General features: G+C 37.3%; 1 protein-coding gene across 30 annotated transcripts in view; it reads right to left on the bottom strand.

Moving 5' to 3' along the window:
- TENM3 (teneurin transmembrane protein 3) overlaps positions 1–17,797 on the bottom strand; it is a 1,291,378-nt gene that overhangs the window by 296,594 nt on the left and 976,987 nt on the right. For 25 of the 30 annotated variants that reach the window (XM_071432135.1, XM_071432137.1, XM_071432120.1 and 22 more), the window contains 2 exons: positions 16,535–16,837; positions 1,714–1,992 (listed from right to left, as the gene is read on the bottom strand). In XM_071432135.1, the coding sequence (XP_071288236.1) occupies positions 1,714–1,992; positions 16,535–16,766 (511 nt within the window). In that variant the 5' untranslated portion in view covers positions 16,767–16,837. The remainder of the gene's footprint in view (positions 1–1,713; positions 1,993–16,534; positions 16,838–17,797) is intronic. The other 5 variants (XM_071432142.1, XM_071432148.1, XM_071432150.1 and 2 more) reach the window with 1 other exon arrangement.

Here is a 17,797-nt window from a genome sequence, read left to right as displayed (position 1 = left end):
TGATGGAGGATGTTTTGGCAGATTGTCAGCTAATTTCCTTTTCAAAAAACTGTAAGTATAAAATATATTAAAAAGCATACCAAACCTATGGTACCTCTGAAGCAGTCACCTCTTTAGCAATGCAAAGATATGACTTCCTATGGAAATAGTGTGTGCATGCATGTGCACATAAAAATATATTTTCAAGATCAATTACCAAGGGTTTTACAAGAGGGTCAAGAGAATTTGTTTCACCACAGAGCTTTCAAAATCACAGAACTGCTCAACAACTTATTCTAGATTGCTCTGCAGCTGAAATACCAAGCTTTATCACACAGGAACTCCACTGCCAAAAGGTGGTAGGCAAGTACTTGTGTCTTCCTCTTTCAGAACCTGCCTCAGACTCAAAACAAATTTTCCAAGCATGACACAAGACACCTGTGAACACTGAGAGCTGCTCAGGTACTATGTAGCATTACATCCAACACAAAAGGAGGGTCCCATTTGAGACAGTGGTTTTGCACAGGTATCTTCATGTAGAAACAGTCACCAGCAGAAAAATAAGTATGAATAACAGAGAATTATAGCTTTGGTTTTGCTTTCTCAAGCTGAAGTTAAAATAATAAACAAGAAGGACTAAACTTCACTGCTTGTAGTTTAAAATAAAAGTGCATTAAGTTTTTAAGCATTTCCATACATACATACCTACATAGCTGTTTCCCACTGTGTGTTACAGTCATTGCTGGAGGATAGCAATAAAATTGCTCTAATTTTTGTACAGCTGAGCAGACAGGTTTAATAAATTAATAAAAAGACATGTAGACATGCAGGCAATAGCCCTCACTAATTTTCATTGTTACTCATTTTTCTTTATTCCTCTTTTGGGTTTTTCACATAGAAAGTCATGAAGTTAATAGAAGAATTAATTGTTTTAATTCTAGCAAAGCTGAAAATCTTCTGCAAATAAAAGTTAAGATTGGTACAGTTAGCATTTAACACCACATTAGATTCTGTTCATAACCTCAAGAGGAGGTAAAAAACCAACTTTGAAAAGCTTTAAAAATGAATCAGTCAATTGTATTAACCTATTTTCATTTAAACTCTAAGACTTAACATACAATGGTCATACCCCACATCCTACAAAGCTGCTAAGATTTTTGTTGCAGATTTTAATTGCACAGTAATCCAGTCCCCCAGGCACATCAAAGGCCACACGTCCCTCTTCACTACAATTCCAATTGCTCTCATCAGCTAAGAAGTTTAAAGCACAATCAAATTTCTTTTTCAATCACATGAGCCCTGTTAATAAGCTATTCTTTGAGTTCACTCATCCATTCTAAGATTCTGCAACTTCTCCAAGATGTCTTGAAGAACAGTTTACAATGGAACTTTTGAATGCAAGCTAGCCTGGGGAAGAACTTTATCACCACTTAGCTCTTCCCCAGAGGGTAACAGGTGACATGGCCTGAGATAGTAAAGAATAATCTTTTCTTGTGATTAAACTCTTTCAAAATTACAGCTAAAGCATCATACCCAAAGGTTGTGTTAGTTAGGACTGATACTGAATATTGACTTTTATGGGAAGAGGAGAGAAAAAAAAAACAGAGAAGGTAAAAAAAAAAAGAGAAGGCAAATAACTCAAGGCCATTCCTTTAATGATTTAAAATTACTGAGTGTCAGCCAAAACAGCAAATAAACATTCATTTATATAGGGGCATATGCACAAGAACTTACCATTTTCACTGTCGGACTTGTTCTCGTGTTCGGTATCAGTCAGAGTGAGGGCTGAGTTGGAACGGCTCGACAGACAGGAACTGCGCCCTGATTTGACCCCCCTGCCCCAAAGTCTCATGGCATGCTCTGGAGACATCACTCCTTCATTTTCAGTATCAGCATCTGACCCTGCACTGATAGAGTAACCTCTGTGGGGGAGCCCCATTTCCGCACAAAATGCCAGTCCTCGACGAGCTGCTGGTTCACAAACTCCTAACTGCCTTAGGGTAAAATTCTGTCCTGATTAGGGGAAAAAAAGATAACAAAAGATGAGAAATTTTTAATTATTTTATTTTAAAGAATTTTAAAGTAAAAAAAAAAAACTCTTCATGTGTATAATTGTCTTAGATATCACATAAGGTGTTTTGTCAAAACTCCACCTGTATTACAATCAAGTGGATTCTTTTGTCTCCAGCTTCTCTCAGCAGTATTTTGTCAAATGCTTAAATGCATCAAAAGTGATCCTGGCTAGCAAATAAACAAAACAGAACCTCCTAACTAAGAAAAGCCAATTCAGTACATGAAAGGATTTTAAAAAAATTATAAACTTTTCCATTTTTCAAAGAAAAAATATTTTTCCAAGCATAAAAGCACTTAACAAGGTATTTGTCAGAATTTTTACTTGGTTAGTTTTGGGGAGAGTGTTTTGTTTGTCCTTGTTAGAGGCCAAAGCAAGAGGCTATTTTCCCCATAGAAACATCACCTAATGTGGTAATGGGAAAGCTATTCACCTGGTTTTTATTTGATTTCTCTGCCCTACTTTAATACACAATTACAAACAGAAATACAACCACCTGTTACCTGCAAGTATTACAGTAAAATTGTTATTTTTCATGTCACTGTATTTTGAGAAGCATTTTACACTTTTACTGCTGAAGCAGAGTCTGTGCATTTTAACAGACTTTTAGCCTGTTTTGGGGCAGAGCAGGAGACATAAGTGAATCCCAATGATTGTATTAATAAATTAGGTGCAATAAACTTGTGACACTTCAATAACTTAGAGTGTCTAAATTATGCGACACTCAAAAATGACTGCCTTTTTAATGGCTGTGTCTTCGTCCCACTTTTATGTCTGTAGATTTAAGACATTTTATGATATATAGACACTTGGCAAGCTCCTTTGCATACCTATATCTATAATACCTTTCCACCCTAGCCCACAATTATTTCGCAGCTCTGAGAATAAATTAGGACACACATTCAATTTTTGAATCTGACAGGCATCTTAATTTCTCTGTAATTAGTCATTTAACATAAAAACACACTAGCAAGATAATTAAAGCTAATAATATGTCAAGAACAGAATTCTATACATGAGAAAGAAATAGAATTGCAAAAGTATGAATACAGAAGTGCAAATAATTCCTGAAATATTAACAGTTAATGCACTGGTCATTGACTTTTTTTAAAGTGATCTGGTTAATTATTTTATTCCTGCAGTCACCTGAAGCTCTTGCAGCAAGTTTCTTCGCAGTCAGAACCATAAATGAATTCTGACAATGACTTTCATAAATTATGAACATCAATTACTACAATTAGGTACAGATCAAACTACTTATTATGCAGCTGTGAATAGACATTTGAATGAAAATAAAGCTGGGGAGGTAAATATAAAGGAGCAAGCATATTTATGACTCTATCTGAACACTGTCAAGGGTATAAGAAAGGGGATTATCATGCACACTGATAGTATCTTGTAACTTTTTAAAGCTGTCATGCCATGTGACTTCCTGGGTTTTATTGGGAGCTGAAACTAATCAGCAAAGGAAACAGGCCAAACAAACCGCCCAGTGGTAATAGGGTCAGAGCTGAAAGTAGTAAAGTGTCTAAAATGCTCATTATTTTGCATTTCTGTAGATATATGCTAAGGGTGACACTTTAGAACACTGGTTTATTGGTACATTAGTATGTGAATCTACATTTTCAAGCAGTTGCCTAAAATCAGATACAAATACAGAAGAAGCCTCTGTGCACATGCGTATGTGGTGTCTCTACACACACATGGGGTAGATAAGGAGTAAACACAGTTGCACATGCAGCACCTTATTTATTCTAAAAAGAGCATTTTGAGGAGCAAAATGGAAAGGCAAGAGGCATTCTGACCAAAGACAAGGTTACTGGAGTCAGTAACAAAACTGCTGCCGACTTCAATGGGACAAGGCGTTAGAGCTGTGGTCCCCAAAGGCTCATGTGCTGAGGTGAAGGCAAGGAAGGATGCAGGCAGACACAGCCACTGCCCCCTGAGCCACAGGCAGGGCAGCTGCAGCAGCAGGAGAGCATCACACCCTGCAGCTCCCCCAGCAGCCTGCTGCACACAGCCCCTGCTCCCCCCACTGCAAAAGGACTTTTTACACACACACTTCTTTCCTTGTCATAAGCACCCAAGTGAAACCACATGAGGCATTCCAGAACATCTTCAGGAGCTTCACAGGAGACTTGGTCTCAAGCATAACATACCACCTACCATCTAGTCATGGATTTTTAACTTGAAGTTTACAATGTCCTATCTCTATGTAAAATCTTTTCCCCTCTCTTGTGAATGGTAAAAAACCTCACAAAATGACATTGCACAGCCAAAACAGAAAAGGGGGAAGATTTTAATACTGTCCCCTCATCCCATTCAATATATTAGAGCTTTTCACTACACTCAGAAGTTTTACAACATAGCCCAGAAATGTTGTAACAGCTTTAGAATCATCAGGCTACATAATCTTCTGACCTAAAGCCTTCCTAAGAGCTTCACTAAGAGGATTGTAGTCCATGTAAGTTGCCTACACAAATGAAAAAACAAAACAAAACAGACCCCAAACAACCCATGAAACCAAACTGAGAAGCTGACATGGAAAAATGAAATGTTTATTTCTGTAGAAATTCAAAAATTCAAATCCCAAAGGAAATCATACACATGTAATAAAAAAATTTTATATTGTCTTAAGGTTTCTGAACAATGAAAACAGGAAATCTTCCAGGATCCAGGGGAAGCTGAATACAGCTGGGATGCAGACCTAGTGGGTAGCAGACTAGCTGGGAGCTTTTACCTGATAATGGACAACACTATGAAATCAAATTAAAAGCTGAAAAAGAGGTTGTATGAGCTCAGTGAGAAAAAAGAGCATGAAGTGCGGATGTTCTTCTTGTGTTTAGAGTTTCTAACTCATCTTTCCAGAATGATTTCCATGTGAGGGATTTACACAATGGTTTCTTACACTTTAACATTTGCAATTTCTCCCACTGACAGTAAGTGCCTCAAGAGTTCATAATGACTTAAAAACAGCTTGGCCATTGTAATGAACCAATTTCTGAGAAAACAATGGAGGTACAGAATTAACAGGTACCATAATGCTTTATGGGGTTTTTTTCCTTTCCTTTAAAAAAATGTATGAAGTGAAAATTAGAAACAAAACTAGACACAACATTTCAAGGAGACTTGTTCTAGAGACACTTTGAGTGTTTTAGACTATTTGGGATGATATGTCATGAAGTTAAGTTTTAAAAACTGACAGTAATGCTGTTTTACTACCACTCAACTATTAGATGTTGCATTTCTCCTGGCTAGGAATATCAATTTATGGGTATTGTAAGGATTGCTGACATCCTCCGTTTGTGCCGACAAGAGCAAAACTAATTAATTAATAACTCTAAAATAACTTCCTAAAGCTTGTGCAGCAACATGCCTACCTGTTATGTTGCAACTTTCTGTGTAAGCAATGATCCATGTAGGATTGCTGCACCTCCTTTACTCCATCACTTACACAAAAGAGGATTCCAACATACTTTCAATACATATAAGTCTATATATAGAATTATTATTCTTAAAAGATAATGTGCTTATATATATTTCTCTGCCAGAATCACATGTTACATCATCTAGAAATGTGGGGTTTTTTTTTTTAGTTTAATCAAATACTGCTATAAGAATTTTTAACATATGCAGAAATGGTGTAGTTCTTTATAAAGCTGTAAGTTACAAGCTGGAATTAAATGGAAACTTGCTGCACTTGTGCTACATTTGTTTCCCCATCCTATTTTGGGGAAGTCCTTCAAAGACCTCCATAATAACTTAAGTTTCAATTTGGAAATGTTATCTGTGGAAATGGGTTTTTGAAGAGGACTACTAAACAAAAGAAAAGGTCCCATGGTTCTTCAGTTGTCAGTGTCTGCTTTAAGTTGGATCTATACTAAATATAAACACAGAGATATTATCTTAAAAACCATGAAAAGGAGAAAGAATCCTTTCTTTCAGAAGGAATGAATAAAAGTTGCCAAAAGAAAATTTGTCAGCATCTCCAGCCATCAGCACTGTCCTTACTAATTCATTAACCACTGATAAATTGACAAGTCAGGTTTTAGCAACAACAGACCATAGGAAAAAAAACTGAAAAGCCTCCAAAGCACCTGCCTAGTTAGCATAAAAATACACCCAACTCCCCTCGCTTTTAAACAGAGGAATTATAGTGTGAGTGTGTTTGCTGACTCTGGTTTTGTCCTATCAGTTTGGACACTACCAAAAAGGCAGCGGTCCCAAACATATCCATATTCATACTTTAAATTCTGTTCAGTTTGACTCTTGATAATCTATCACACCATATCTGCCTCTCTGCATCATTCATTACTTGTCAGTCCCCTTTCTAATCGATCCTTCCTTTGTATTTCACCTTTTCCTACCTGCCTAGAACACATTTGAGGCATTCAAAAATCAAGCACATTTTCCCAATAATCGCTATGTGAAAATGCATGACAAAAATACTTGTACCAAACATGGTAAAACTGTGAAACATCTAAAGCTGTACACAAGCAAAACAATGACCATGGTCCTTAGGAGAACCAAACTTCTCCCTTACATTTCCTTGACTTGCTACCTCATCCTAATTTTTCTTTTAAATTAAAAGTAGTTTCATTTCTTTAGAAAGCAAATGAGGAAAAAGATCTTTCTCTAGTTTTTCTTTTCTGTCTGTAGATTATTGCATACAAACACATCCTCAATAATAGAACATTTATATATAAGCTTATTGTATAAGCAGCACTGGTATCAAAGTGTTCCTGCAAGGACCATCCTGTTTTCTGCTACTCTGATATGGGAATAGTACTTACTTCCTTTTTATTTCATATTTAGACACTATGTAGGGGATACATTTCTCCTATTGAAGCTCTTTATGCAGAGCTCACACTTAGAATAAGGTCACTTGTAAGGAAATGTCTTGAGAGAAAGAATGTGGAAATAAATGTACAGTAGGATAACAAATCTGCTTAAAATGAAAGGATAAAGACTTTTTTTAAAAATAGCAAAACAGATACCTATACCTTAGATGCTCTAGAAAACTCTGACAAGGGGTGTACAAACACTGTCTCCAGAAGTCAGAATGTTAGGTGGGTAGAATGCAATTGCACAAAAGAGAGAATGACTAACAGATGTGATACATCCATTCTGTCACACAAACTTCACAATATATTTAGTAAAAGGGAGTTTTCAAAACTGTATGTGCAGAATTCTGTCCACCAGGATGCAAGAAACTGCAGTGAACACTGACAAGTACTGAGCTTTCCCTATGCTAACATTATCTTTCTGATTTGCTATAGTATTTTGTTGTTATTACTTCAGCCTTGTTTTTGCTTTTGTGCAAATTATCTGTGAAAATTTAAACCATCCTAATCCACTGAATCATATTTTCCTCCTGTTCTTAATTCCGCTGTTTTTCTTTTCACTCATCACAACCATCTTCCTTGTCACCTTCTAATTTCTTTTTCTTGACCTTTCTGCTCTATTCACCTTTCCATCTTAACCCCCTTTTCTTGTCATTATCTGATTTAGAGTGGAGCTGTGAGATTAATATGAAAGACGGTTGCTTCTCTAATATTTCCAGTAAACTACATAATAACAAAGAGCATTGAAATACATTCAATCTCATCAAGTGTGCATATAATTTTGAAGTGCTCATTATTCTCAACAAATATTAATCACAGTTCTCACATTCCTTATGGACTTTTAAAAGCATTTGGGGACATAAGTCATGGTGTTGGTGACTTCTGCAAAGGTTAGTGCCAGATACTGTGAATTCTCTGAGCTCTGCTTATTGTGTTACTCTTGATAGAAGAGCTTTTTCTCAAACCCCAGGTCAATTCTTGAGAAAAATTTACACATATATTTGCATATTTGCGGGAAATACAGTATTTCAAACTTGAGACGTGTTTTTGCTACTACAGAATCACAAGGAAACATTAATTGAAAAGATAGCCTTGGAAAGTTTTTATTTTCAGATGCAGGGAAGAATTCATATGTATGAAACACAGTCATCCTCTTGTCACTGGTCTACCAAATGAAGGTTCAAACACACAGACTCTCCTGTGCAGTATGGGAAACTCATAATTTTATTCCCTGTTAGGCCTGAAGTGGTGAGGGATCTACAGTCCTAATCCTCAGACTAGAACATAAGAAGCATTTCTTAAACCAGTATAAGGATAAAGGGCTGTTCATCAAGCCCATCTGAAGTTAGCACAGAGTAAGATTAGAGCCAGCTGAAGATAATTTCACAACTGCACAATTCAAAGCTGCGAAGCAAACATGTTCCACTAAATGAACTAATAATTTAAACATTATGGTTCCAAATTTGGGGATTTTATATTAAAATCTGATTTTATGACTATGATTATACAATATACAAACTAAATTAAGAGAATCCAACACAGCTGTTCCAATCATGGGCTGCAAGAGGTGAAAAAATAGGATTTGTGGATTTAGAAAAGAAATACAACTCCATGAGTAGCAAAGAACACAACATCTTGATCACGAGCAGAATGACAGTATAGACAGTTTAGGCATCTCTCTTAATCTTTGAATCCTGGGACCAAAATATCAACATTCAAGCAGCCATTTATTACAAAATAAGAATTACAAAAAGCCTAAATTTGATAGATGTGAAGAAAATATGACCCAAGGGTAAGCAATGTAGAGATGATGGATATCCAGTCTGCAAGGAGCCTACAAAGACAGATCTGACAGGTATGAACTGCCACATTAGGGCCAGTACTGTGCTAATGACATGACATACAGCCTGAAATGGGAAAGGAAGGTGAGGAAGAGGGAGGCAGCATGAAGCATGCATGCAAACTGGAGCTCAGGTTTACTGCTATTCCTGCATACAGGGGGTGAGAAACTCTACTGTTATTTATGCCTTTCCATGAGGGAAAAGCATATTTGCCACCACAAGTGACCAGATGGACCGGACCCAGAGGGATATGTCTCTCAGGATGGTAGAAAACTCAATTAGCTCTACAGGCTAGGAACTGGTACAAAGCAAAAAGTAAAACCCCAGTGTGCCTACTTGAAGTCACCCATACATTTCAGTTTGTGGAACTTCATACAGAAGTATTCCACATGTATGGGAATTGACTCTTTGATGCATGGAAAGAAAGAAGTGCTCAGACCACTGCTGTAGCTAAATGGAAGCAATAACCCAGAATACTGACCCAAAAGTTTCTGCAGAAATGAAAACCTCTCATTCCCTCTATCTCTCACGCTTCCTGTCACAATCCCCCAAAAGGCTTTCCACTCTGTGAACCCCCATAATAAACGTAGTGTAGCAATGTTTTAATTAGATGTTCTAGCAAAATGTCCATTATGCTGAAGACATGAAAAGATTTACCACTCAGCAATATTTATGGCACTAAAAAAAAAAAAAAAAAAAGACAGAAAAACAAAGCTTGAAGCAAATGTGCTCCCTTGGCTCTGCCATTTCCTCTTTTGGCTTTAATAAGCTCAGTAACACCGAGTACTGGCTCTCAAGCCCGTAAGTTGACACTTTACAAACTAATTTCAAACAGCATCAAGGAACTTTCTGAGAAATTACCCCCATTTTACATCTCTGCTTCACTTTATGCATTTATTTGCCGTCTGATGGAATAAGCAATCACTCACAGCTTGGCCTCCAGCCCTGACTCTCAGCCCTAAGCACTAAATCAACAGAGAGGAGAGACAGGACTCTTCAGCTTCTTTCATTCCTCTCCTCATCCCATCTCTAACTGCACACTGCTCTAGCTTTATCCTCTCTGTAGATGTTAACATATTGAAGTAATCTTTTATAGCCATGCATGGGATCCATTCATCTCCCCAGTCCACTGTTTAGTTTTTATTTTGAACAGAAGCAGCACATACATCTCCGCATATGAGCTATGGAAAGATATAAAAGCACTTACAGACTCTCTACGTTATCTTCCTTTCCATGAGGCTGAAAATCCTTGTGAAGGCCTCTTGGTCACCTTACAAATAATCATTATGATCAAGAACTTAATTCTGCTAGTTTGCAACTGGACTAGTTGAAGACAAGGTTTCTGCTCTATGGATTGCAGCGTCTGTGTATAACTACCTGAACAAGCACTGTGCTGCCAGTAACCAAGGCTGATTTCTCCCAGGAGAATTACAATTACCCTTTGTCTCTAGGTCTGTAGCTCATCTACAGGCCATGACCCACAAGGGGCCAATTTCACCTCAATGAATACCTTAGAGCATGTGTGCATATCACTGAGCGTGAACTCAATATACTCCTAATCAAATAAAAGTGAAATGTTTTTCTTCATACCACTTTGCAGCTAATAGAATAACTTTAAAAGTCAACATATCCTTATCACCTGGAACCTGAAAACCAATTAACTTCTTATTGTTGCTTTAAGAAGTTACTAGTATAACAATGAGAGATTATAATACTACTTAGCACTTACAGTGCTTTTCATCTTCAAAGCATTTTGCAAACAGAGACTAATTAATCTTCCCAAAATGCCTGTGAGGTAGGTAGGTATTATCATTCCTGTATTACACAAGGTAAAAAAGAAAAAAACCACCTCTGGCAGAAGGTTATGTGCTTAGCTCAAGGCCACAAATTTATCCAGAACATACTGGCACCGTATGCTGCTTACAGAAGTTAGCCACTGAATCAGGCAGACACTGCAGGGGGCCATGTTTCAGCATAACAAAAAAGGATCTGTCATGATGACAATCAGGACACATCTTGCACTGCAGCCAGGAAGCATAAAACACTAAGTCTAATATCTGCCTTGGATTTTGAGAGACAGCGCTTGTCGTGTCACTGAATGGTAATTAATTTGCTCATTGGGAGATCACAAAGTCACTAATATATTATTTCATGCCTTCATATAAATACCCTGCAAAGCAAGCTGATGCAGTTCTACTGAGAAGCACTTGCCTACCCAATAGGCAAAATTTGCTCATCAATAAAGCCCAGGTAGTGGAAAGCCAAAATGTTCTTAGGTCTCTATCCTTCCACTGCTTCAGACGGGTAAAAGTACTCAGGCCTTAGGTTTAAAAACATGACCATTTAAATCCTTTCATCCTACAGCTGACATTTACAGTGACTAAAAAGATTAAACATTGTACTATCCAAATAACTCATTTTGGGCAGCTAGTATTTAAAGCAAGAGACTTTGGAGTCATATTAGGATAGTAGTTGCAATTAAGATAGCAGTTTCTAAGGTCTTAAAAATGTATCCTTGACAGTATTTAATAACTTATGTAATTAAATAAAATTGTCAAAGCATGTATATCACTGCTTCAGGTCCCTCTTTTCCTGAATGGTGATATTTTTCTAGCACCTAAATCTAATTTTCATGGAATAGCAGTTGAACAATAGCTGTGATATAGCCACACACATGAGCCAGACTGCTCATGGCTCTACTTTTTAGCACCCAGGAATGAGCTGTCCAGCATACTATGAAGGAAAAGAAATCTTTTTCTTTACTGATTTGATACTTTCTTTACTGATTTGCCCTCTCTTCTAGCAGCTTCAAAAAGGTATTTAGGGCATTTAATCTAATTTAGGCACTTAAGTATTCCAGAATAGTAAAGATATAAAACTGTGCATAGGAATGGTTTCTCCAGCAAAACTGAAAGGGATAGAATGCAATTAAATTGATCTTGAGACTTGGCTAACAGTGAACTGTTCTGATTGATAAACACAATGAAGTCATTCTCACTGCCATCTAAGACCAAATAACTTTACCTGCAGTCTAAATCATATTTGACTCAAACTTCCAAAAAGTAAAAATTAAACAAAACCTGCACTACCTCCTTAGGTCTTCTAATAGAAAAAGGTGTCCTACAACTCAGTTTTCCAATTTACACAGTTTGCAAACAGTGCTGTGAGGATTTTGTAAGAAAAGATGAACATGCACAAACCTGCACTGAATAATGCCACCTGTGTTTGTGGGTCAGCTTCTGTTCCTGTGCAAAATGTCACTGACATGACACATGGATCCCTCTGTAGGACCACTACACTGTTCTGCAATTACAAAAGTCTTTAAAATGGAACAATGACTACTTGAGAGGTATTTAATAGCCCCCTCTTCCCTTTAACAGGTATCCAATATTAAATAAAACACAGTTTTTGCATGCCTGAATTTTATTACTAAATTGATACAAAGTTTTTCAGTTATTGTGAGTCCAGGTTTGATTGATCTTTTTTCAATTATATTAATATTACAAAAGTATTACTTCATTTTTTTTTCCAAATGCAATTTTAAAAATACTGCTTACTTTCTGTATTTCCACCATCCTACCCACCCACACTGTAGTCATGCCACACTTTCAGCTATTTTTCCATAGCAGTCTCCTATGTACTATCACTTTATATCACTTCATACAGGAAGTAGTATAAAATTTCTAAACAAAGCAACTTTTCTCTGTACAACAGAGAAATTCAACTTCATACTGTCAGCTTTAATCTTGAATTGAGCAAGGGACTTGGGCATAATGCAATACACAATCGTAGAATCAGTCATAGAATGGTTTGGCTTGGAAGGGACCTTAAAAATCATCTGGTTTCAACCCCTCACCAATGGCTCCAGTCTAACTACAAGCATTTAGGTTACTGAATTCAATTAGAGAAGTACATTTAAATCAAGTAGAGAAGCACATTTAAATCAGGCTGCTCTGTATAGCTGGATACTTTGAAGTATATGAAAACAGGTGTCATCTTCTTCTCTAACACATAAACAGAAGACTACAATATCACACCTTTAAAGTAAAGTCTTTCATGGAGCTTCAGACATTGCCAAGCATGAGATTAGGTATCTCCTCAAAGTAATATAAAATTGAGTGTCTTTCTTGAAACTAACTAAGTAAAAAAGCTCATGGCCTTCACTTACACAGCTCTCCTGTGAGGTTTATAAACAAAGAGAAAATAAATAACTAATTTAAAAGTCTCAAAATAGCAGGCTAAATAATCCTCATCTAAAATTCTTAAAACAAAACCAGTTTTGCAACAGGTGAAGGGGCTGAAGAAAAAGAGACTGCACTAGGTCTTATCTCATGGATGTTAACTGAAAGCATATTGCCTAGATGTAGTTCCAATTGCCTAAAACAGCTTACTTGCTCTTCTAGTTCTGTCAGTTGCTTTTCAAAAGTAACAAAATAGTCCCCAGTTATATAATATTTTCATGTTTAAATACTTGACAATATGTTTTAGATGCTGAGAATCATAATGGCATAATCATTTGAGAATCGTAATGACAATCATATTTATTTTTGGGCTCATATTTCTATTTATGTAATTAATCTAAAGCAACAGAAATTCAACTCACGAGGAAAAATATCATTAGGCTGGAAGAGACAATTGGAGAATCTCCTCTCCACAAGAAAAGATCTCATGGAATAAAGACACCATAAATAAAGCACACCTATCTCCAATAGCAGTATCCCTTTCTGAATTCCTACCACTGGATTTTGGGAAAGAGGAAGAACAAAACACATGTATTGAAACAACTCAGGAAGAAGAGACAGCAAAGTTCTGATTGCCTAGCAGAAAGCTTTCCAGGGCTTTACCCTAAATATTAGGCATAAAAAACCATACTGACACTTGAAATGTGAGTCAGCAGTGCCCTGACAGCCAGGAGGGCCAGCCCTGTCCTTCACCAGGCCCAGCATGGCCAGCCAGGCAAGGGAGGGATTGTCCTGCTCTGCTCTGGGCTGGGGCAGCCTCACCTCCAGGGCTGGGAGCAGTTTGGGTGCCAAAATGTCAGAAAGATGTGAAATGTTGGACAGCATCCAGAGGAGAGCAGTGAGGATGCTGGAGGGCCTTGAGGGGAAGCCGTGTGAGGAGCAGCTGAGGGCACTTGGTCTGCTCAGTCTGGAGAAGGGGAGGCTGAGGGGAGACCTCAGCGCACGCTACAGTTTCCTTGTGAGGGGAAGAGGGGCAGGCACTGATCTCTTTCCTCTCTGTGGTGACCAGAGACAGGACACAAGGGAATGGCCTGAAGCTGTGCCAGGAGTGGTTTCAGCTGGTATTAGGGAAAGGTTTGTCACCCACAGGGTGTTTGGGCACTGGAACAGGCTCCCCAGGGAAGTGGTCACAGCACCAAACCTGACAGAGCACCAGAAATGTTTGGACAAGACTCTCAAGCACACAAGTGTGACGCCTGGGGTGTCCTCCACAAGGCCAGGAGTTGAACTCAGTAAATCCTGATAGGTATCTTCCAACTCAGAAGAGTCTATTATTTTATGATTTTAATTCCTCCACATTTGAGAGACTTGAGAATCTTGCATAACTGCCGCAGTAACTTTCCAGCTGACACTGGAAATTTCATATTATTGTTTTACACAATCAGGGCAGAAATGAAACACCGGTCATGATTAATTTTTAAAATTCATTCCTAATTAAAGGTATTTATTAAAGGTTGCCATTTTTATTTACAGAACAATTTCCTGTTGAATTAGGAGGCTGTCAATTACACTGTCAACAAAGCCACAAATCTCATACTATTTCTAGGCAGAGAGGAAAAAAATAACAGGGAAGCATCTTTTATATATTATTTATAAACCTTTGAAATGACCTTGAGGACCTTTTGCACAAAATACTCCCAATGCCAGAAGCTGTAAATTCTCAGTCAAAGATGAGGAACACACTACCTGAAAGAAGCCCTTTATTACCTGACCCTATCAAACCTGCAGGTAGTCCCCAAAGGGGCCAAACTGCTCTGCAGTGCAGGAAGCCAATAAGCCATACAAAAAGAATTGAAAGGACAATGAGGGAAATTAAATGGGCACAGAAGACAGTGCTGAGACCACTGGAAGGTGAAGAGGGTATTATCCATCCTAGACTGCCATTTTAGGCCTATAGACATGGAATTTATTGCATATTGGGTAAGAATCATTAGCTAAATACTGTGTGCTTTTCTGAAGAAAGTGAAAGGGAATAAAAACGAAGCCCCAGTGCACCATCATATGTGACATGTGAGAGCACATAACTTCTTCCAGTTTGTTATTGCTATTTAAAAAAGAATAATATTCTAGTCAGGCAATGGTTTATGAATTCATTAAATAAATGGTGCCTGTTCTGAGATAATTTCATACCTAGTACAAGACAGTGTCTACAGTACAGATTTAAAAAACTTCCTCTTGATTTTACCTCATTAAAGTAATGATGTCAAGGTGACTAATGACTTAAAAACTAGAAAACAGTGATAACCTGAATTTTCAACACACAGAAAAAAAAAATGGCAGAAAGTAGAGTAGCAGCAAGCCTCAGTTACATGTGCATAAGAGAAATATTTTTATTTCCCTTGCAAACATTAGTAGGCAAAGAAGTCAACACCATCTGCCCAGTTCTAATTTTAATGTAAAGTTATTCTAAATTGAACAGAGAAAAAACATCAATGGAAAAAATTATTTAGATATTCTAAAATTGAAACTAAGGACTGTCTCACCAGGAGTGAGATTTCTAAATCTACTTTTGTTTCTGCATAAAATAGGAGATAGCCTTAAACAGAAAACTGAGTCAGAGGTTCACACAGCTCTTATCCTTTTAGATAGCTGGGCTGAAGTACTCTACACATTTCATAACTTTTTTTTTTCCTCTTTACATTAAGTAGCTTAGTTGTGTAAATGTAGAAGCATCAATTTCAGACACTACAGTTTTGAATGCAAAAGTTCAGCATAAGTGCTGAACCCTAATTGGAGCAGAGTTTAATCACACAGAATCCCTGGGATCGAAAGGGAGCTCTTGGGATGATCTTGTTCAAATCCTGTGCTCAAACACAGTCAGCTACAGTAAGGTGCAAGAGAACCATATTCAGTCAAGTTTTGAGCATCCTGATGGATATTTAGACTTCTCATGTCACTCCAGTCCTGAACTGAAAAACTCAACAGTGAGCTTTAGCAACCTATTACCATCTGGTTATATATCAGAGATAACCACTAAAAAAACCATCCAACACACCCAAATGCACAAATTGTGAACTAATTTACCTCTACTACTCACTGAGCAGTGCTCTTTTACTGCCCTTGTAAGCTAAAAGTAAAAGCACTGAGCTAATGAATTATTTTTATGCTCATCCAGACATACTATGTTTCCCCAAATCTTGGAATAGTCTTCTTGGAACACTTCTATTTATTTTTTTCTATTAATTTTTAAACTATTTGCATTTTTAGATATACTGGAATGGCAAACTTTTGGGCAACTTATTAATGAGTCAAATAACTGGGGGTTGATTTTTAAATTGTAAGGCCTGAATGCTTCACACTTGACTCTGCAATATAGTCACTGACCCACTGCCCAACACAGGCCATTTCCTTCCTGTGCATCATCTATTATTTATTCCAAAGATGGTACACAATGCTTCTCCATCTTTGTAAAAGATTTAGGGAGCTACGAGGGAAGTGTACTACGTGTGTGGAGTATTACCAAAACTGATGGAACTGGTGAAATAACATTCTCTTCCTGCAGCAAGAATGCCTTGGAACTAATGAATGATACACTCTGAATTCAAACATCTTGCCTACCTTGTCTGGTATACTCATCTGCTTCTCTGTGGACCAAATCTTTTACCCGGTTTCCATACAGCAACCTAGAGGAATCATGATCAAAAGCTTTCAAGGTTTCACTGGAGCTGTAAGACTTCTGAGTAGGCACTCTGCACTCCTCATTTTCTGCAGAAGAGTTTGTATAGCGCCGCTCCTTGTCCCGTCTGCTCTTTGTCAGGGAGCAATAAGGCCTACGTTCCTTCACATCCATACTTCATTCCTTCTCTGCGCACATCAGTCCAGCTTATTGGCAAGTCTTCTCTACATTCAGCTTACATTCACCTATAATAAAATTAGAAAGACAACCACTGATGTGTTACAATGATCTCTAATGGCTGTAATTGATCCCTAACTGTCTGGAACAGAAAGAAAGAAAGAAAGATCTGCTCAGCAGCGGGTCAGAAGCACTTCTGTAAGACTTGCCAGAGCTCCATGCACGAGCTACCCCGATCTAAAACATTAGCAAAAAAATTCTTGTGAAAAACATCAACACATTATTACTCATTTTTATATAACAGATTAAAAGATCAAAAGCAGAGAGCGATTGGAGCAGAGAACCAACTGGAAAAATAGCAGTTTTTCAGTTTTAGAAATGTGTTAGTTGTCTAAGGTCTATCTGCAGGTAAGCTTTTTTTTTCTTTGTCTGAGAAGCCTGCATGCTTAAATGGCAAATCTGGTTTTCTTCTGCTTGTTGGAAACTTGTGGTATTAATGTTTGGGGTTTTATACTTTTTTGCAGACTTTTAGACTTCTATAATTTCTACTGCAATTGCTATTCCGAGAAAATTATTCTCAGAGAACATGTACACATAATTTCACAGCAAGCTACAAAAATAACACAGGTGATATACAGGAAGGTTTATCCAAGCCAGTGTATTCTATGCAAGCTGTGCTAGAAGGCAAGAAAATATTTGATTTGCAAATGACAGTCAGAAATAGTTTTTTTCCCCCCTCAAGTTTTCATGTAATATTACAGTAAGAATCATATTTCTATTAGTATTGATTTTGCTTTAATATTTAATTCATGTGTTTTCAAAACAAAACTTCTCAGTTTTCAAAACAAGACATCTCAGTTTAATTTCTTGGGTCCTGCAATCTCAACCAAAATATCTACATTTCTGACAGAAGGAAAGACTGGAAATTCTGCTTTTGTTTTATTAAGAGAAGTGCTAAAATAAAGTTAAGAATATAATTTTTATCTTTAAGCAGCTGAGAAAGCCTATGCATATCACACAGCAACACA

This window comes from Agelaius tricolor, unplaced genomic scaffold, assembly GCF_023055355.1.
Source record: "Agelaius tricolor isolate 1412-34295 unplaced genomic scaffold, bAgeTri1.0.p SCAF_8, whole genome shotgun sequence".
Classification (NCBI taxonomy): domain Eukaryota; kingdom Metazoa; phylum Chordata; class Aves; order Passeriformes; family Icteridae; genus Agelaius; species Agelaius tricolor.
This window is presented reverse-complemented; position numbering and strand designations above follow the sequence as displayed.